This window comes from Oryctolagus cuniculus, chromosome 11 (genome assembly GCF_964237555.1).
Source record: "Oryctolagus cuniculus chromosome 11, mOryCun1.1, whole genome shotgun sequence".
Taxonomy (NCBI): domain Eukaryota; kingdom Metazoa; phylum Chordata; class Mammalia; order Lagomorpha; family Leporidae; genus Oryctolagus; species Oryctolagus cuniculus.
The window spans coordinates 67601831-67623590 of NC_091442.1; the positions used below are offsets into that span (position 1 = coordinate 67601831).

The 21760-nt window shown below is 36.2% G+C and overlaps 1 protein-coding gene across 8 annotated transcripts in view; it reads left to right on the forward strand.

Annotated features, from left to right (window-relative positions):
• Positions 1-21760, forward strand: part of MSRB3 (methionine sulfoxide reductase B3) — a 216883-nt gene that overhangs the window by 116831 nt on the left and 78292 nt on the right. For all 8 annotated transcript variants that reach the window (XR_007919714.2, XM_008256744.4, XM_008256743.4 and 5 more), the window contains one exon: positions 2962-2990. Coding sequence is in view for 7 of the 8 variants with exons in the window: in XM_008256744.4 (XP_008254966.1) it covers positions 2962-2990 (29 nt within the window). In the remaining variant the exon portion in view is untranslated. The remainder of the gene's footprint in view (positions 1-2961; positions 2991-21760) is intronic.

Consider the following 21760-nt stretch of genomic DNA (forward strand, 5'->3'; position numbering starts at 1 on the left):
GGCAATTACAGTCCAAAAGGGATAAAGGAAGGGAAGATATCCCTCAGCCTTCTCTTCTTTAAACACCTTCTGTCCTTCCTTGGGTATTGAATAGACTGCCATAGACTCTGTCCACTCATCCGTTGCCCAATTTCTACCCCCCACCAGCTGGGCATTGCATTCCAAAGCTATCTAGCTCCTGGCGGTCCAGTCCAAGGTCAACCTGTGGTTCCCAGGTGCTCCCAGCCCACCACCCTTACAGGAGGATTGAGGTTAGATTTTTCTGCACCCCCCACCATCAGAGTCTTGGAAATCTACATATTCCCAAGCTCCTCAGGTGATTCTGAGACACATTAAGACTGTAGAGAATGGGAGGAGGAGAACAAAAGGCAAGAAAGATAAACTCTGGGCACTGGAGGAGGAAGAGAAGTGACAGACACTGGAAAGAAGTAGACAGCATGTCTAATGAAGTAAGAGGTTCGGTTTAGCAAGGCCTATGTCTTAGTGTGTTTTCTTAGCTAATGATACAATGGATGGGGCTAAGTTATAAAGAAAAGAGATTTATTATGGCTCATAGTTCTGGTCCAAGGTCAAAAGTGTGCATCTGGTGGTAGCTTTCTTGTTGGCAGAGTCCCAAGGCAATGCAGCACATCACATGGCTAGAAATAGGGAGTATGTGTGAGAATAGTGAGTAGTGTGTGTGGAAGAGGGAACACATAGTGAGAAAGGAACCAGAGACTGGAGAAAGCCCAAGCTCTCTCTTTTATAAATGTTTCCTGTCGTAGAAACTGACCTGGTTCTTTGAGAACTGTATTAGTCCTTCTGGAGGCTGGTGTTCCCTGGTCTGATCACTTTCTACTCGGCCTTGCCTCTTATACTCCACCACCACCTCTCAGTATCATTGTAAAGGCAACTAAGCATCCAGCACATGAATCTTTTAGGGAACAACCAACCATTTCAAACCATAGCAGACTGTAACACTGCTTTTGTATTTAACATTAGGAACTTGCCAATAAAGCTTAGCAAGGACACATTGTAATGGTTTAAGGAGTGAATATGTTGGGAGATCAGGAAAAGAAGATATAAAGCATAGGATGTAATTTATCCTTTTAGTAAACTTGATTATAAAGCCACAAGGAAGAGAGATAACAAAGCAAGGCACAGACTTGAAAAAAAAAAGGGTCTAAAAAATTCTGGAGCAGTTATGTGTCCCAGAGAACAGGAATCTGTGGACAGTGAGATTTTGAAGATATAAAAAGAAGGGTTGATTGAGAGTGTAGGGGAGATGAAAGAGTGTGTTATAGGACAGAGGTAGAGGGAAACAGAGAGAAGGAAGAACACCTCTGGCTTTTTTATAGGTAAGAAGGAAGAAGGCCAAGTGTAAATGCAGAAGTCTCCCATAACAGGCATTTGAGCAGCAGCACCAGGCAGTATATAGATGCTGTTGCTATAGAGTTTAATAAGGTGTAGACCCATTCATTTGAGCCATTACCTGCTGATTCCCAGGAGGCACAGGGAGGTAGATTTGGAAGAGGCACTGGGACTGAAACCCATACATTCCTATATGGAATGTGGGCATCCCAACCAGCCTCTGAACTGCTAGACCAAATGCTCTACCAAGGCAGTCTAATGATGGAAATGGAGAAGGAAATGAGCTGGAGAGGGTGTGCTGAGTGTTGCTGGAATTATACTCAAGGATGCAGAAACGCAGAGGAAGGCACGAGGCAAGGCTTTCCAGAATCAGGGTAAGGACCAAAAGTAAAATGGAAAATTGCACCTTAAATAGGAGGCAGGCACATGAAAAATAAAGATTGAGATGAGAGTAGTGGTGGGGCCAGAGCTTGGGGAATTGTAAACCTGGATTTTAGTGGTGGTTACGCATAACTGTGGTGCAATACACACACAGAGACACACACACACACACGTAAATGTGTATGTGACAATTACTGACTATGCATGAGGTGAAACTTTTGGGGGAGCTCTTAATAAAATGGATGTTTAAGATCAAGTAAGCTTGCTTATCCTACCTTTGCACTTTTGATGACTTCTTGAAGCTAATTTAGGGAAAGAAAGCCACTGCTTCCAAAAGTGCTTTGCTACCCTGGCATACTTTCAAAGAATCTCCTTTCCCACTTAGTTAACTACATTTCCCCCAGGAAAAAAAAAATCTCTGTCCATGTAACATCCCTTAATAGGACTCCTGCTGGTTGCTTCTTGTATCTTGCTGCAGCAGCTGTGAACATATATACTATTGATTGTTAATGTGTGATATAAATCCGACTGGAACATGCCTACTAATTGGGTTGAGAGCTAGATATAGACAATGCTGTCTTATAGTAGCTTGTGTAGATAGGCCTAGTCACAGGGTTAATTCTGCTTGACAGCACATCAGCAGCATCTTGAAAGTAATTACCCAACAGAAGTTTTCCCACAGCCAAACTGAGAACTTCAAAGGCTTTTGAATTTACAACCAGTATTAACCTATATCTGAAACATAATGTTCCCACAAAGGGCTCAGACTTTTTTTCCTTCTTATTAAATGTATGGGGTTACCAGGTTCATTTGCTGTGTGCTAAGAACTTCGTGAAAAACTACTTGGTGCTGAATAATTAAAAATCTTTAACAATAAAGAGCATTATTGTAAATTTTTATTGCATTATTATATTACTGAAGCAAGTTAATCTATAAAGATTGGGTACTTTTAAGGAGAATAATTCTCTCTTAAAAGCAAGCTTCGAAAGTTAGTATCTTTTTCATACTGCATGTATCTGTCTATATATGATATGTTTATATTTAGAGAACCTAAGGTAATGACTACTTTTAAAATGGTTAATATAAATATGTTTACATTTTAGAAGGCTATTTTACTTCTTGACTAATATACTAAAATCTATAATTTTTATATATCCCCAACCCATAAAATAATTGTTGTTCTTTTGCAAACAGTTTTTATACTGTAAAACTTTTTTTTTTGCTTTGCAGGTCAGAAACCAAATTTGACTCCGGTTCAGGTATGTTTACATTGATAATGTTATTCTAAGTATATTTTATTTACATTACTCTCTGAGGAGTGATTCATCAGATTAAGAACCATTTTGATTTTAAACAGACTGAGCAGTCTCTTTTCCAAACATGAGCCCCACCTCAAAGCAGAGCTATTGGCTGCTTTGAATCATACCTTGAGATGTTCACTTGGGGATCCATCATAGTTCCGCAATAAGCATTAAATGTTTTATACTTGCAGAATTTCATTTTAAAAGCAGAAGTGAAGGTTGTATGTACTGCGTGCTTAAATAGTATGTTATTTCTCAGTGGACAAAGCATCCTGAATAATTTGAAGATTCTTTGCAAGTGATTTGTCATCAAATCACTTGGATAATAGATGCATTTAATCCACCAAATGCTAAGGAATTTCATTCAGTTGAAGTAGAACTTTGCCTATAGCTTATCAGTTTTTTAAAAATGTTTTGTTATGGTGTTGATAGAAAACTAAGGGCACCTTAAGCCACTATTTTGATATCTGTTAAGGAATTTACATTTTTACAAACAGTGGCATTTCAGTCTCATTAGCTGCTTTCTTCTTATTAAGCATGAATGTAAAAATATAATCCACGGGTGTGATTATATTTTTATGTTACTTGCTGAGATTTATGCACATTAAAACACAAAAAATGCCTCTTGCTGGGTGCAAAGGAATGCATGCCCTTTGGTGGATTGTTAATAGATAAATAAATGTTAGTTTTTAGTTCCTGAAGAAAATAATTTGCAGAAAAATATATAACGTCTTGAATTTAAAAATAACATTATTATTCTGGTTTGAGTTCAACTATATTTTAACTTTAGGATGTTTTCTTTATCATGTTCACAAAGAAACCAAGTGCTGTAAATTCTTTTTGATAGTGGTGCTAAAAAGCTAATATGTTTTTTTGCTTAATAAGTTTTGCCTTTCTTTCATTGTTTAGCATTATAAATTTCTCAGTTCAGGAAGGCCATTTAACTATTAAGTCTGTAAATTTGAGTTAACAAATTCACCTAATCGTAAAACCATAACCCCAGAAGTCTGTCTATTCTGTATGTTTTGTGGCTTCTGAATTCCATGTATCCAGGATCATGTAAGATAAACACTTTTCATTAGCAGTATCAACTATACAGAGACTAAAGGTGAGATAGTATTGCATCAACTATTGGATTCTTATATGCATTCACAGCAGGTGACTTAAAATACAGTGAAAAGTCTTTTCCACTTTTAAATAGTTAAAATCTTTTGCTATAAAAACATGATTAATAGCATATATGGATAATTAATTTTTACATAAAAATTACATGTCTTTATTTCTACCAATTATCAACACATTTTTTTAAGAGCCCTCTTCACTATGATCTGATTTGGTTCAGTTTAACTTAAACATAAAATTGTATACTGGTTTTAGGATATAAGATCTGGAATATAGCTTTTAAAAATGAAAAGGTCTACTAGGTTTATTTTGAAAGTAAAACCTGGAAATAGTGTATAGAACTGAAATGTTAGGCAGCTATTGTCAAATTCAGACAATTTATGATAAATTTTCAAATTCAAATTAAAGTGTGTTGCTAAATTCCAGTACTGAAGATTAGTATTTATCCTGAAAATAGTTATAACATCTGTACAGGCATACATCTTTCACTTTTGTGACCAAAGATTTTATCCATGACTCTTTGTTTTTCAAGTTCTAATTTTTTAAAATGTCTATCATGGACAACATCTGCATGTCTTCCAAGACTACAAAGTTCTGTACTGAGAAGTCTTTTGAGGAATACTGATTAAAAGTTTATTTATCTTTTAAATTTTGCATTTAAATATGTTGTGGAAAGAATTCGCATGGTTTCAAATTAAAAAGTAGGTAATTATTTTTTCTTATAAGCTCTTTTAGCTTACCATTGAATGAACAAATCATGACAAAGGAAGCTAGGAATGTATTCTTTGGCATTCCATATCATGCAAATTTTGGTTAGAAATATGATAGCATATTGGAACAATTAAATGTATTTCTCTAATAGGTTCAGATTCTCTATTGTTCCTCAAATACAAAAAGTAAACCAGCTCTGTTTAATGTTGTATATAGCTGTGACAAAGTAAGATTTTTAAATGAAGAATGATGCCAATCTTACTAAGAAAATACAAAACCTTAAAAAATAAATACCACGGTCAATTACTAGCCATAAAGGAAAGGATTTCAAAGTCAAAATATGTGTGTGTTGTATACATATATATGTATATGTGTATATATACACACTTTATTTTCCTGAAAATCACATAGCTATGAATAGCATACTACACAACATTTGCAGTTTGTATAAATGAGCTTCAGGCTGTGGAGCGAGATTCAGGAAAAAAAGAAGGAAAGTTTTCATTGCCAGCACATGATTAAAAATTTCAGTTGTTGAAGATATGATAAATGATCAGCCCAGAAACTTATTTAAAATTTTTAAACCAAAATTGTATCAACTCTTTCCCTGCCAAAGCAAGTTCATAAAAATTTTCCTAATGTTTTTTCAAAGAAAATTTTATGATGAAAAATTTCAGCTGTACAAAAAAGTATAATACAATGAATACCCACATAACTATCATTAAATTTTACTATTAATGATTTGCCATACTTCTTCCTTTTCTTTTTGCTTGAAATATTTTAAAATAGAATACTTACATTTCAGGTGATTTTTAAAATCTGAAAATTAGGTTTTCTTGAAAGACTTATTGAAAGGAGTCTATTTTTTTCAGATTTTCATCTAAGGACTTTGTATGACATTCAAATTATTATGGGGAGGATCATGGCACTTCCATGTCCACTTTAAGTTGAACAGACATAGGAAGTTCTATTTATGGTGAATTGTGTAGCTAAGAAGACATTCAACCAGGAGCAGAGGCACTGAATTAATTCTAATCTGAGAACCCCAGGAATGTTGTCTCCTAAAGATTAATTTGGTTAAAACTTTAGCTTCCATTTAGCTATGGTCTCTATGTGCTAAATTAGATACTGATTAAACGCCTTTCCCATTGATTTATAAACTCAATCACCTAAGGTTTTTGGCTTTGCCAATTGGGAACAGTCAGCATACCTTCTTTCTAAGAGTTTTAAGGTTTCCATTTTAACACCATTTCCTAGTTTAAGTACTAATAAATGTTGCTTGCCTAGGATCGTGTGGAGTTGGTGATTTTACTAATAGGGTAAAACAGACTTCCTTTTATGTTCAGAAGTAGCAAGAAGCTGTGCTCTTCTCCCCACCTCCCAAGAAGGGAAGTTAGTTGATGCTGGAGGAAGCAGAGCATTGAGTTTAATGTAGTGATTAAACATGAAAGCCATATATCAAATCTCAGGAGAAACATGCTTTTGAAAGAGGCAGAGAACTGTGGAGCATATTGCATGATAGGCTATATAAACAGAGCCCTGGAGGTCAGTGTGTGGATACAAACCAATTAAATAAAGAACTTACTGGCTTTGCTTTCTATCATCTGGATGGGGAGGATCACAAGTTAACATGCACAGAGTTAAAGTGTAAACTTTTCTTGACTAGGGGAGGCACCTTTAGAAACTTTGTTAACTCTTTCAACCCACTTCCAAGATACAATATATGCTTTCTTGGCCCTTATATATGTACTTATCAGCCAAGGTGCTAGTAACTAGTAGAATGAAAGAAAAAGCAGAGGATGAGCTGCTGAAAAGATCTGTAGTTCAGTTTCAAAAATGTATACATATCTTTCAAAAACAACCCATTTGGAAAAGCAGAGCTCTGGCAGACTAACTGAAAAAAGATGTTTTTCTCTTCTAATTTCTGGGCATAAGGCAAAGATATAGTTGGAATTTACTAGTCACCAATATAACATCAGGATGTTGTTATTTCTGTTCTATTAAAGTAAAATAGCTTTCTGACCAAGAAGAACCTGATACTTACAAGTTAATAACTACATGTTAAGGACTGCCTATAGACTAATTCTAAGACCCTAACCTTCTCAGGCAATGTTTGGGTGAGAAAATGAAATACCAAGTTAAATGGTATAGTTTCATGGCTCATAAACATTCAAAACAAAGATTTTTTTTTTTCTATAGAGTCATGTTGGCTGAGAAAGTGAATGAGCTTATGTTTAGGGCTTGTTGATTCTGGGCTGCTTGGAATTGCTATACTAAGGAAATGGGCTCATAGAACACAGCAACTCAAAGGTATAAGATTTCATGAAAGCAAATTATGGAGGATTAAGAAACCTAATGAGCAAGGTTTAGTGTGGGGAGTTGAGGAGGGAGCTCACTATTAAATAAAGCCCAAGAGTGTAGAAGGTTAGGAGATCCTAAAAGACAACGATAATAAAAGGCACAACAGAATATAATTATCCTTGGGGGGGGGGGGAACCTCCAAGGAACAAAAAGCAGCTAGTGTCGCTTTTAGGATATGTAGTTTAAAAGGAATCTATACCAGAGTAAGGAAATCAAAGAATATAATCAGTTAAAGCTTGAGGCAAAAACATAAAGGCTGTGAAAAATAGAGTAGCCTATTATAGTAGTCACTAAGTTGAAGGGAAATAAGGAATTGAATGTAGTAGAACTAGTTTTGAAAGCTTATTAACAAATTTGCCTAACATGGTAAGCCTTCCTCAAGAAATATTAATAAGGATAATATTTTCAGTTTTTGCAAGTGTGGGACTATATTTGCAGTTCTTTTTCTACAATTCAGTGCCATCATTTTAAATTTGTTATTTTCAAAAGAATAAGGAAATAAAATATAAATCCCTATATAATAATGTTAAAATCTGTATTTGGACATCATTTGTTAGTAGAAATAAGAAATATATTGGCTATTCACTTATTAATTCATCCAACATATATTTATTAGGCATACTATATGCCAGATGTTTGGGTTATAGTTGTGAACAGCGTGGATACAGTTCCTTCTGTCATGGAATCTTACACTAGTTGATTCATTATACAAATGCCCATAGAGTTCTCTGCATAGTTAACTGAGGAGGCCTGACAAGGCTAAACTTAGATCCAGATGGCAAGTTAAAGAACTCTTGATATTTAAACATAAGCATATATATTTTAGGTTTAGACAAATTCACTTCTCTACTTTGTTTAAACTTTATCACTTTGTTTTCCACTTTGAATCTTAGGAGAACAGCCTAATAATGCCAATGGTTAGTGAGTAGATTAGCTTAGAGAACAGTGACAAATGTTTATGTTTTATTGCTCCGTTAATTGCATTTATTTATTTATTTATTTAATTTACAGCATCCTTTTCTAAGTTGGCCTGAAAAATCAGCCAACTTTCTCTATACAAATCTTATTTGACTATGCAGCAATAAGTAGAACAGATATAGCTCTTCATCTCCTTTTATAAACTAATTTGAAGACCAGAAAGCAGTAAGGCATAGTGGCTGAGTGCTGAGATTTGGATTTGATGGATCTCAGTGAAAGCTGTCCTTACTTCTAGTAATTTTCAATTGATTTTCTTGGATTTCATGTGTAACGTTATGTCACATATTTCAATTGTGTATTTTCTTTTAAAAAATAGGATTAGAACGTTTTAATATTTGAATTTCTTTCATTGAAGCTTTAGCAGAATTGTAGAGGTTTCTATATTGAATTTTTAAAAATGATTTATTTGTTTATTTGAAAGAGTTACACAAAGAGAGGAGAGGCAGAGAGGGAGAGAAAGAGGTCTTTCATCTGCTGGTTCACTGCCTAATTGGCCGCAACAGGTGGAGTTGCGCCGATCCAAAGCCAGGAGCTTCTTCCAGGTCTCACATATGGGTGCAGGGGACCTAGGACTTGAGCGATCTTCTATTGCTTTCCCAGGCCGTAGCAGGGAGCTAGAATGGAAGTGGAGCAGCCAGGACTTGAACTGGTGCTCATATAGGATGCTGGCACTGCAGGCAGTGGCTTTACCTGCTATACCACAGCGCCAGCCCTTGTATATTGTTGAAATTTTGGTTTTCTTTTGAATACAATCATTATTTAGGAAGATCTTTAAATTTGCAAATTTTTTACTTTCTACTTTTGTTAGTATTTTTCATTTTTGTTACTTGGCAGTCAAAAAATGTGGCCTCAGCTGCAACCGTTGCGGCCAACTGGGGAGTGAACCAGCAGTTGGAAGACACCTCTCTCTCTCTGCCTCTTCTTCTCTCTCTGTGTAAATTGGACTTTCAAATAAATAAATCATTTAAAAGATAAATATGGCCTTACTACTTTTAAGTAAAGTCTGTTTTTCAGTATTTATTAAAAAGTTTTATATTTTGGCCAAATATATACTTAATTTTTGGAACTCCTCTGTGGGTAATTTCAAAACTATGCTCTCTGCTATATAAAGTATTTGAAGTACATTTCTTAAATCAACTTTATTCATTACGGTACATCTTTTATATCATTATTTGATTTCTATTTTATCTGACAAGGGCTTTAAAGGCAAACAATGTGTCATTCAGTGTGTTTTATCTGAATACTACCTCTTTAGCTATTACCATTCCTGTGTTGTCAGGTCCACATACTCCATGTGTTCTGGTGTTAGCCAAATTGCTTGGATTCTACTTGTCTCCTCCTAGAGAATATTATTCAAAAGCAGTGCTCATGGAAATGAAGACTGCTATAAACAGGAGCTTATATTATTCCAAATGCATTGCTGAAGCAAGGAATCACCTGCAGTTCCCTCCCCTGATACCTCTACCTGCACACTGTGAATTGGTAAGGAAGAAGCTCTGAGCCTTTAGATGATGCAGTTTTCTCCACTTAGGATCCTCCCCTATTCCTCCATCTGTCTGACAAGATTCTACTTATCTTCTAATACTCACCTCAAACATCGCCACGGTCATTAAATAATAAGTGTAGCTTTTTTTTAAAGATTTATTTTATTTATTTGAAAGGCAGAGTTAGAGAGAGAGAGAGAGAGAGAGAGAGAGAGAGAGAAATCTTCCATCCATTGCTTCACTTCCCAAATAGTTGCAACTTCCAGGGCTGGGCCAGGGCAAAGCCAGGAACCTGGAATTCCATCTGTGCCTCCCACGTAGGTGGCAGGGGCCTAAGCACATGGGCCATCTTCCACTGCTTTCCCAGGCACATTATCAGGGAGCTAGCTTTATTGGAAGTGGAGCGAATGGGACTGGAACCAGTGCTCATATGGGAAGCTGGCATCACAAGGTACAGCTTAACCTGATGTGCCATAAAGCCAGCTCCAAAGGGTGTAGTCTTACCTGAAATCTTCCTATCAGCTAGTCATTCCTTTCCCTAGGCAAACCTTGGATCTTACACATCAATTTACTATAAGCTATAATTACTTGTGTGGATTTTTCCAACCTTCCACATCTTTGAGTTTTTTAAAGGCAAGAATCATGTCTCATTCACTTTTATATAGCCTTGGTAGCTCATGTGAAATAATTATACAATAAATATAAATTCCATTAGGTTGTACATCATTGTTCTATTCTTCAGTTGTGGTAGAAATGTTTAACAAGTGACAAAAGATTTATTCTCCCCTTTCATGGTGTTGAGTACTTGATGGAAAGTGAGTATTCTACCAGACATTACAATTTTGCAGCCCTTTTCATCTATATGGGGGCAAATGACTAATTTTCACTGTTGGATATGTGTTATTTCTTCCTATTCTGAGTTACTTCAGAGGTAAAAGTTGAACATGATGACATCATAGTATGGAAGGGGTTGAGATCGCTGCATCCTACTTTGAATAGATCACTCAGGAGAGCCATTCCTGTAAGAATAGCTTCGGCCGGCGCCATGGCTCAACAGGCTAATCCTCCACCTAGCGGCGCCGGCACACCAGGTTCTAGTCCTGGTCGGGGCGCAGGATTCTGTCCTGGTTGCCCCTCTTCCAGGCCAGCTCTCTGCTGTGGCCCGGGAAGGCAGTGGAGGATGGCCCAAGTGCTTGGGCCCTGCACCCCATGGGAGACCAGGAGAAGCACCTGGCTCCTGCCTTTGGATCAGCGCGGTGTGTCGGCCGCGGCGGCCATTGGAGGGTGAACCAATGGCAAAGGAAGACCTTTCTCTGTCTCTCTCTCACTGTCCACTCTGCCTGTAAAAAAAAAAAAAGAATAGCTTCATTGATTTTTATGCAGTAAAATGACATAATTGAGGCTGGCGCTGTGGCTCACTAGTCTAATCCTCCACCTGCAGCGCCGGTACCCAGGGTTCTAGTCCCGGCTGGGGCACCGGATTCTGTCCTGGTTGCTTCTCTTCCAGTCCAGCTCTCTGCTGTGGCCCAGGAAGGCAGTGGAGGATGGCTCAAGTCCTTGGGCCCTGCACCAGCATGGGAGACCAGGAAGAAGCATCTGGCTCCTGGCTTCAGATTGGCGCAGCGCCAGCTGCAGCGGCCATTTGAGGGGGTGAACCAATGGAAGGAAGACCTTTCTCTCTGTCTCTCTCTCTCTCACTGTCTAACTCTGCCTGTCAAAAAAAAAAATGACATAATTGATATGCCACTGAGATTTTGTTTATTAAGTATCTTTTCTATCCTCTAGTAAGAATAGTCATACTTAATTTTTTCATAATATGCACTTTCTATAAATTTTTGAAGACCCCAGATATATATAAAAGAATTAAAAATTCTCCCCTAGAATTTTTAAATTGTGTTAAAATTCATGATGAAATACAACCATTTTTCCAAAAGTTTTCTGCTTAAAACTTATTAATTTTATGTAACCTAAGAACTTCGTTTGCAAATATAAGCAACTATGAAAGCAGCTTCATAGAACTATATATTATGATACAAATTTTATGAATTAAAAATGAAATTTTGATGTGAAAATGAATGCATTTCATTAATATGGGAAGTTTCATTAACCCATGTTCAATTCCACAAGCTAGTGATCACACAACTTTGATGAATCTTTTCACATTGCCTTGAGCAACCTAGTTGTAAATAATTTCATAATAATTTAGTATCTCGCAGGAATAGTTCTCAGCATAGAAATAGGTTCTTCTACTAGATTATTACATGATGATGATAAGCATGAAAGAAGGTCAACTCTCTGTTGTCTGTTTATTTTGTTAATAAATTTATTTTGTAGTTAACAAGGCCAGTGAAAACTTTTGATTATTTTGGGTTTGTGTGCCTACAGATATTTACAGGAAAATAATCACAGCTCCTAGTTTCCGTTTAACTATGCTGATATTTAATTGTTAATTCCACAGCTAACTATTGTTCAAAATAGTTTAGTGTTTGTAAACATACTGGTGGTATGGATGGCAACAAAATTTGACAAATGAATATTTGTGCCTGAAGTAGGAAGTTATATAAATTAATGAATGTGCATTGTTTGTATAGTTATCTTAATAATAATATATGTATCTCAGTAATGATAAGCTTCATTATTTAGTATACATGACTATTGAATGGCTCACATTCAGAAATCTACCAGCAACAGATGCTGGCGAGGATGTGGGGAAAAAGGGACACTAACCCACTGTTGCTGGGAATGCAAACTCGTTAAGCCACTATGGAAGTCAGTCTGGAGATTCCTCAGAAACCTGAATATAACCCTACCATACAACCCAGCCATCCCACTCCTTGGAATTTACCCAGAGGAAATTAAATTGGCAGAAAAAAAGCAGTCTGCACCTTAATGTTTATTACAGCTCAGTTCACAATAGCTAAGACCTGGAATCACCCAAATGCCCATCAACAGTAGACTGGATAAAGAAATTATGGGATATGTACTCTATAGAATACTATACAGCAGTCAAAACCAATGATCTTAATTTCTTAATCTCTATTTTATAACTAGTTTTTAAGAAAATAATATTTTATTGTTATCCAAAATAACTTGAATTTGTTTTGATGAAATACAAAGGACATCATGCTTCACTTTTAGAAAATGACTAGTATGAATTTGCTTTTCTATTTTATTCTTCTTATTGCTAGATTTAATAATTTCTCTCTATGGCATGGTTTTTTTTCCAAGTATATTTTTCCAATTTGTAAAGATTTTTATGTCTGGTGTGTCACCATACACATCATGTTACTATGTAACAAAAAGGTGAAAATATCTGTATTTATTTGTTATCTGCATTTGTCACTAAGAGTCAATAGGGTGATTTTATGTAGGATGAAAGCTATGGTTTAGAAAAATGTTTTAATCTGTTTCAAATAACTTAGGTTAATACAGTAAAAATAACATGATTAATGACTGACGAAGATTAAGATATTTTCACATTCTGTTTTTAATGACCGCTATCTCAAGTTTCTACTCTAAAATTTATAACTAGTAAAATATTACAGGAAAAATATATCATTCGTAATCCACTTGAAGTTTTGTTTTACCTTATCTAATTGTGCCTGCTTTTTAGTCAAAACAACATAAATTAAAAACAAATTTTAACTGAAGTACAGCTTTTGTGTTATTCTTAATTCATTAAAGTGTTAATACATATTAAGATTAGCATAAAATATCTAAGATTGTTGTTTTCTATTAGGGTACCACTTTAGTATGTAATTCTTAAAAATTTATTTTTACAAGTAAACAGATCTCATCATTTGCAAATAATCCATTTTAATGAAAGTTTTACTGTCAGTGTTTTTCATGCACATAAATAGGTGGCAAAGATAACTATTAATGTTGGAGTTTTGCCCATTGATTCTAGTTGCTCTGTCTTTTTTTATCCAGAGATAATGATGTGTATTCAGTCTCTGTCATATTTACCTAGAGGAAGTCTTTTTAATCCCTCATTTTTCTCCTTCACTGAGGTTATGTGTAAATACTACATAAAACGGCAAATGGAAGGAAGTCTGTTTTGTCTAAAGATACCATTCATCTTAAACAAACACATGAGCTTGTCTTTGAAAGGATAGTGATACAAATTTTGTTTAGTGGGAGAGAGTAGAATGGATAGGACAAAGCAAAAATATGAACTGGTAAGACAAATTGAGTGAACTCATATTAAATCTCTTTAAAAATTGAATGCGTGTTTCTGATTTGTTCCCCTTAGGGGAATTACTTTTATCCCACTCCTACGTTGTTTCAGCACTTAATTTCCATTGCTACTAAATCATTTTTATAAAAGCTTGCATTGATTTCTGATAGAAATTCAAAGCTAGTCTTTAATCACGTATCTTACAGTACAATTTTCTGAAGGATCATGTATATGACGTAGTTCCAATAAAGGAAAAAGAATATATTACCCTCTTTTAATTATGTCTAATTTTAAAACCAAAAATTAAACAGATCAACTTTCTTTTATTGTCCTATGAGTTCTTTTTTCCCCCAAAGATTTATTTATTTATTTTAAAGTCAGAATTACACAGAAAGAGATGAGAGAGAGAGAGAGAGAGAGAGAGAGAGATAGAGGAACTCCATCCACTGGTTCACTCCCCAGTTAGCTGCGACGGCCAGAGCTGGGCTGAAGCCAAGAGCCAGGAGCTTCCTCCAGGTCTTCCCATGTAAGGACAGAGGCCCAAGGCCTTGGGCCATCTTCTACTGCTTTCCCAGGAAGTAGCAGAAGCTGGATTGGAAGTGGAGCAGCCGAGACTCGAACTGTTGCTCATATGGGATGTCAGCACTGCAGGCAGGGGCTTTACCCACTACGCCACAGTGCTGGCCCCTATCCTGTGAATTATTTAGGGACAGATGTTTAGCTCTTTTATTTTACATACATACATACACAGACACACAAATACATTCACACATACATATGTATGTATATTTAAAACTAAGTGCAATTAGGTCATAAGTAGTGAGCCTGTGGGTTAAGTCAATGCCAAATGAATTAGTTTTCTATTTATTATGTTTTCTTACTTACATTTATTTTGAGAACATATATATTATTATATTTTTCCTACCATATTTTCTGTTTTTTTATGCTTTCTGGTGGTCCTTTCCTTTAGTTGGATTGATTAAATTTTTTCCTTCTCTTAGAAACTTTTGATTGCAACTTAAACATGTTATTTATTCTCCCTACCACTTATTTTAACAAATATATCTGACCTTGTATTTCTCTGTTAATGTTGGAAATTAGAATCTATAGTCTTCTTCCTCTATCCAGTAGAAGAATTTTAGTTTGCTTTTAATTTCTCTCTGAACCCATTTCCCATTATGCCTCCACTTTCTTAAAAATTACTTTTTAAAAATTCTCTTAATTATTATAGCCACATAATTAATTAATTGCTTGTAGAACTGTTTAATTTTACTTATTTATTTACTCATCAATGTTTCTTATAGCCTGTGACTTTTTCTTTTTAATACAGTATTTTACATATACTATAGATTGTCTATTCACACCTCTCATGATATTAAAAAGGATTTAAGGCAGAACACACACCATCACACTTATTTGTTTAGAGTGGAAATTGGTACAGAAAACTTGATTCTAGGGTCTCTGCCTGTGCTTCCATTGTGGTGGATATTTTTTCCCTTTTAAATGATAAACTTTTATACAGGTATGGTTAGAATTTATAACTTACTTGCTATAATTTTCTCTTGTAGAAAAAAAGGAATTTGTTAGATGTAATAGTTAAAATATGCACTTACACAAATACTTAACAGGCATCTTTTTATGCAACAAACATCCAGTATGGAAGAGGAGCGTTAAAAATATAATATCTAACTCAGTATATTAACATAATGTGTCATTCATGCTATGGTTTAAATTTGACCTTGATAATTCTTGCCTTTTGTTTTACAAGTATTTTTATTAAATTTAAAAAATATTATCACCTTTGAACAAATCAGAGTACAAGTTCCACTGATTTTAAATGTCATTATCCATTTTTGGATACTTAGTGAAATTAACAACATGTTAGAGCAATTCAAAGGATGACAGGATTTCACTTTGTTTTTCTAGTTCATAAAGATTAATGTAGCAGAGACCTTTTGTGTCAATTTTGTTGTAAATGAAAGAATAAAATTATCTGTTAAACAGATATATGTTCCTTTAATATAGACTATATTTCCTGATATTTCTTGGTTTTATCTCATTATTTCAACTTTTTAGTTTATTTATGTAGGCTATTGTAGAGCTAATGGATGACAGGATTATGGTACAACAGCAATATCTCATTTTGAAAGTATTCAGGGAGTAAGTCTGACACAACAAAGAATATAATTTGAGGATGAAGAGCAATGAACCAAAGGAAATAAAGGGGAAATTCAGCAACGTGAATAAATAAAAAATAAAATCAGAATTGAGGTTAATGGGCCAGCACATTTTTAAGACTTTAGAGATTTACTGTGAAAATAGCCTATTAGAAAAATCATGCCACTTTACTCTCACAAACTGTGTATAGTATTTTTCCCCTGAACACATTGACTGACTGTTAACTATTCTTTATTCTTTCCAGCTCTGAATATTTATGTTCTTAGTTTCTTTGCAAATCTGAGAGGTGAAAAGTAGAATCTCATTATATTAATTTGCATTGTTAATACCTAGGAAGGTTGAACCTCCTCTTATGTATAGTGATTGTTTGTAACTCCTTTTTGAATTGCTTATTAGGTATATTTTTCTTTCAATAAAGTGGGGCCATGAAGGACTTGAGTCACACAGACCATCATTTGGTCCTGGCCCCATCTTTTCACTACTGTGTAATTTGAGGCAAAGGATAGAATCTCTCTGTGCCTTTATTTCCTCATCTGTAAAATACTTACAATAACTATCTCAAAGTTTTGAGGAATAAATAATCTAGAAAGCACTTAGCAAAGTACTTGGTACACAGCTGCAGCTGCTGATGAAAAATAATGATAAAATTTGAAATATTTTTCCCAGTTGGTTACTTGATGTTTAGGATTTTTTTTTCTCTACAGAAGTTAAAAAATTTTTGTTACCAACATCTGTCAGTCTTTTCTTTCTTTTATGGTATTTACTTTAGGGGTTTTATGCTAAGAAAATTGTTCTTCACAGCCAAGAATATAAAAGTATGATGGCAGTGTTTTTGAATGTGACTGAGTTGTAAATGGAATCATTAATTTTAATGACTCAGACTAAGGAAATAGACTAATAATTCTAAAATCTTTTTATTTCTTTAAGAAAATATTAGCATTTATTCTTGTCAATTCAGAACAACTGTCTAACAAAAATTCAGTTAAAAAATTTTAAAGGTTTTGACAATATATTCCTCTGGATTATTTGTATATTTAGGATGATCTCTGATATTCTGTATAGTACCTCCATGTCCACCAGAAATAATATTGTCTTTGGGTCTATGAGTTAGAAAAAGCTATCCCACCCCCTTGCACGGCAGCTAAATGACTCCTTTGGGTCAAAGCAAGTACACAGGCTGTGGAGTGAGGGGAATAGGAGCTAGGGCTCAAATCCCACTTGTCTCATCCAGCCTTTTCCTCTTGTCCTGCCCACATTGCATTACTTTATGAGACGGCTCTATATTTCAGTATCCCCACAGAAGGGCTCTTGAAATAGTTGGAGAACCTAAATCTATCTGCATAGTTTAACTAACTTGAGCAGCCTTTTGTACAAGTTCTATTATTAAAAAACAGCTTTTTTTTTTAAAGAACAGCTTTTTAATATGAATATTGTGAGCAAGCAGTAGGAGAGTGCTGGCATCAATCATACAGCCCTCCATTCATCTACCTGGAGTATTAATTCATATGCCCTTCAGAGTTAACTTCTTCCTTTTAGTAAATAATGATGTTATGGTACATCTGGGGCCCTGTCTTTTGAATGTTTTTCTTGTTATGAGAAAATTGATCAATGTTATATTGAGTCTCCAGCCAAATGTGCCCTGTAGAAGTCTCACTTTCCAGCTGTACTTAACCATCCTATGGTGTGCCTCTCACCTGCCTTGTTTTACTCTGTAGCTTCTTATTTAAAATTTATTTTATTTAACTTATACAAGTTTCATATATTTCATATATACAGATTTAGGAACACAGTGGGACTTCCCCTCCCTCCCACCTACATTTCAACCCTCCCTTCCCTCCCTCTTGGATTCCCATTCTTAATTTTTACATTGATCTATTATCAGTTTACTTAGTGATCATATAGTTAGCCCTACTCTAAGTAGAGGAATTCAGCAAGTAGTATGAAGAGAAAGAAAACAAAACAGTATAAAACAAAACTAAACAAAAGATTCTTCTTCCTCACTGGAAGAGACAAGGACTATATACAATGATCCATTCTCCAAATGTCTATTTCACTCAAATACATTACATTTCGGGTGTTCTGCTAGTTGCATCAGATCAGGGAAAGCATATGATATTTGTCTTTTGGGGACTGGCTTATTTCACTAAGTATAATGGTTTCAATTGTGATCATCTAGTTGCAAAAGACAGGGCTTTTTTTTTTTAACAGCTGAATAGTACTTCATAGCATATAAATGCCATAATTTCTTTATGGATAAAATTAGTAGTTGATGACATCTGGGTTGATTCCATATCTTAGCTATTGTAAATTGTGCTGCAAGAACATGAGGGTTCAGATATCTTTTTCATGTATTGATCTCTTTTGGTTTTGGTAAATTCCCAGGAATGGGATGGCTAGATCATAGATAGGTCTGTATTCAGATTTCTGAGGTATCTCCGTACTGCCTTCCACAGTGGTTGCTCCAGTTTACATTCCCACCAGCAGTGGATCAGAGTATCTTTCCCCATATCCTCACCAGCATTTGTTGATTGTTGATTTCTGTATAGAAGCCATTCTAACTGGAGTGAAGTAAAACCTCCTTGTGGTTTTGATGCATTTCCCAGATGGCTAGTGATCCTGAGCATTTTTGCAAGTGACTATTGGACATTTGAATTTCCTCTCCTGAAAAATGCCCATTTAAATCCTTTGCCCGTGTCTTTACTGGATTGTTTCCTGTGTTGTTGTTAGAATTTCTTGAGCTATTTATATATTCTGGATGTTAACCCTTTATCAGTTGCCCAGTTTGCAAGTATATTCTCCCATTTTGTTGGTTGCCTCTTTTTTAGCTGAGTGTTTCTTTTGCTGTGCAGAAGCATCTTAACTTGATGTAATTCCATTTGTCAATTTTGGCTTTGACTGCCTGGGTTTCTGGGGTCTTTTGCAAGAAGTCTTTGCCTATGCCGATATCTTGTAGAATTTCCCTGTGTTCTCTAATAATTTGTTGGTATCAGGCCATAGATTTAGGTCCTTGATTCATTTTTTTGACAGAGTTAGTCAGTGAGAGAGAAAGAGAGAAAGGTCTTCCTTCCATTGGTTCACCCCCCAAATGGGTGCAACGGCCAGCGCGCTGCGCCGATCTGAAGCCAGGAGTCGGGTGCTTCCTCCTGGTCTCCCATGCGGGTGCAGGGCCTAAGCACTTGGGCCATCCTCCACTGCCTTCCCAGGCTACAGCAGAGAGCTGGACTAGAAGAGGAGCAACCAGGACAGAATCTGGCGCCCCGACTGGGACTAGACCCTGGGTGCCGGCACCGCAGGTGGAGGATTAGCCTAGTGAGTTTTGGTGCCGGCATGGTCCTTGATCCATTTTGAATGGATTTTTGTTTAGGGTGTAAGGTAGGGGTCTAATTTCATAGTTCTGCACATAGAGATGCAGTTTCCACTACCATTTGTTAAAGAGATTGTCTCTGCTCCACAGTTTGATTTTAGCTCCTTTGTCAAATATAAGTTGGCTATAGATGCATGGATTGGTTTCTGGAGTTTCTGTTCTGTTCCATTGATCTATAAGTGTGTTTTTGTGCCTGAACCAGGCTGTTTTGATTGTAACTACCCTGTAGTATGTTTGAAATCAGGTATTGTGTTGCCTCCAGCTTTGTTTTTGTTGTTTAAGATTGCTTTAGCTATTTGGGTCTCTTGTGTTTCCATATGAATTTCAGCATAGTTTTCTCTAGATCTATGAAGATTGTCATTGATATTTTGATTGGGATTGCATTGAATCTGTAAATTGTTTTTAGGAGTATGGACATTTTGTTGATGTTGATTCTTCCAATCCATGAACATGGAAAATTTTTCCATTTTTCAATGTCTTCTATTTCTTTCTTTAACATTTTGTAATTTTCATCATAGAGATCTTTGACCTCCTTGGTTAAATTTATTCTAAGGTATTTGATTCTTTTAAGAGCTATTATGAATGGTACTGATATAACAAGTTATTTCTCTGGTGTGTCATTGTCTGTGAATGCAAAGACTATTGATTTTTCTGTGTTGATTTTATATCCTGCCACTTTACCAAACTCTTTTATGAGTTCCAGTTGTCTCTGAGTAGAATCTGTTGCATTCTCTATATATATAGGAACATGTTGTTTGCAAATAAGGATATTTTTAGTTTCTCTTTTCTAATTTGTACCCCTTTGATTTCTTTTTCTTGCCTAATGGCTCTAACTAAAACTTATATTAAATAGCAATGGTGAGAGTGGCCATCTGGGACCGGTGCTATGGTGCAGCGGGTTAAAAGCCCTGACCTGAAGCACCAGCATCCCATATGGGTTCCGGTTCTAGTCCTGGCTGCCTCTCTTCCAATCCAGCTCTCTGCTATGGCCTGGGAAAGCAGTAGAAGGGGGCCCAAGGACTTGGGCCTGCACCCAATGGGAAACCTGGAAGAAGCTCCCAGCTCCTGGCTTTGGATCGGTGCAGCTCTGGCCATTGTGGCTATCTGGGTAGTGAACCAGTGGATGGAAGACCTCTCTCTGTGTCTCTACCTCTCTCTGTAACTCTGTCTTTCAAATAAATAAAATAAATCTTTTAAAAAAAGAGAGTGGCCATCCCTTTCTGGTTCAGGATCTTAACAGGGAATGCTGCCAGCTTTTCTCTGTTCAATAGGATGCTTGTGGTAGGTCTGTCATATGTTTCCTTGATTGTGTTGTGGAATGTTCCTTCTATATCCATTTTTCTTAGGTTTTTCATCATGAAAGGATGTTGTATTTTATCAAATGCCTTCTCTGCATCTAGTGAGATAACTTTAATTTTTGTTCTTCAGTTTGTTAATGTGGTGTATCACATTGATTGATTTGAGAATGTTGAACCATCCCTGAATTCCAGTGATAAATCCCACTTGGTCAGGGTGGGTGATCTTTCTGATGTGCTCTTGGATTAAATTAGCTAATATTTTATTGAAGGTTTTTGCATCTGTAATCATTAGGGATATTGGTCTACAGTTCTCTTTGTCTGTTGCATCTTTATCAGGTTTAGGATTTTAAGATGATACAGGCTTTTTAGAAGGAGTTTAGGAGGATTCCTTCCCATTCAGTTGTTTTGAATAACTTGAGAATTGGAATTAGTTCTTTAAATGTCTGGTAGAATTCAGCAGTGAAGCCATCCGGTCCTGGGGTTTTCTTTTTTGGGACGGTCTTTATTACTGATTCAATCTCTGTCTTGGTTATTGGTCTGTTTAGGTATTCTATATCTTCATGACACAATTTTGGTAGATTGTGTCTTTCTAGGAATTTATCCATTTCTTCTAGGTTTCCTCCTTTGTTGGCATACAGCTTTTTGTAATAATTTCTGATGGATAATTTTATTTCTATAGTATCTGTTGTTACATTTCCTTTTCCTTTCTTTTTTTTAATTTTGTGACAGGCAGAGTGGACAGTGAGAGAGAGAGACAGAGAGAAAGGTCTTCCTTTTGCCGTTGGTTCACCCTCCAATGGCCGCTGCGGCCGGCGCGGCCGGCGCGCTGCAGCCAGCGCACCGCACTGATCGGATGGCAGGAGCCAGGTACTTATCCTGGTCTCCCATGGCGTGCAGGGCCCAAGCACTTGGGCCATCCTCCACTGCACTCCCTGGCCACAGCAGAGAGCTGGCCTGGAAGAGGGGCAACCGGGACAGAATCCGGCGCCCCGACTGGGACTAGAACCCAGTGTGCCAGCACCGCAAGTTGGAGGATTAGCTTTGTGAGCTGCGGC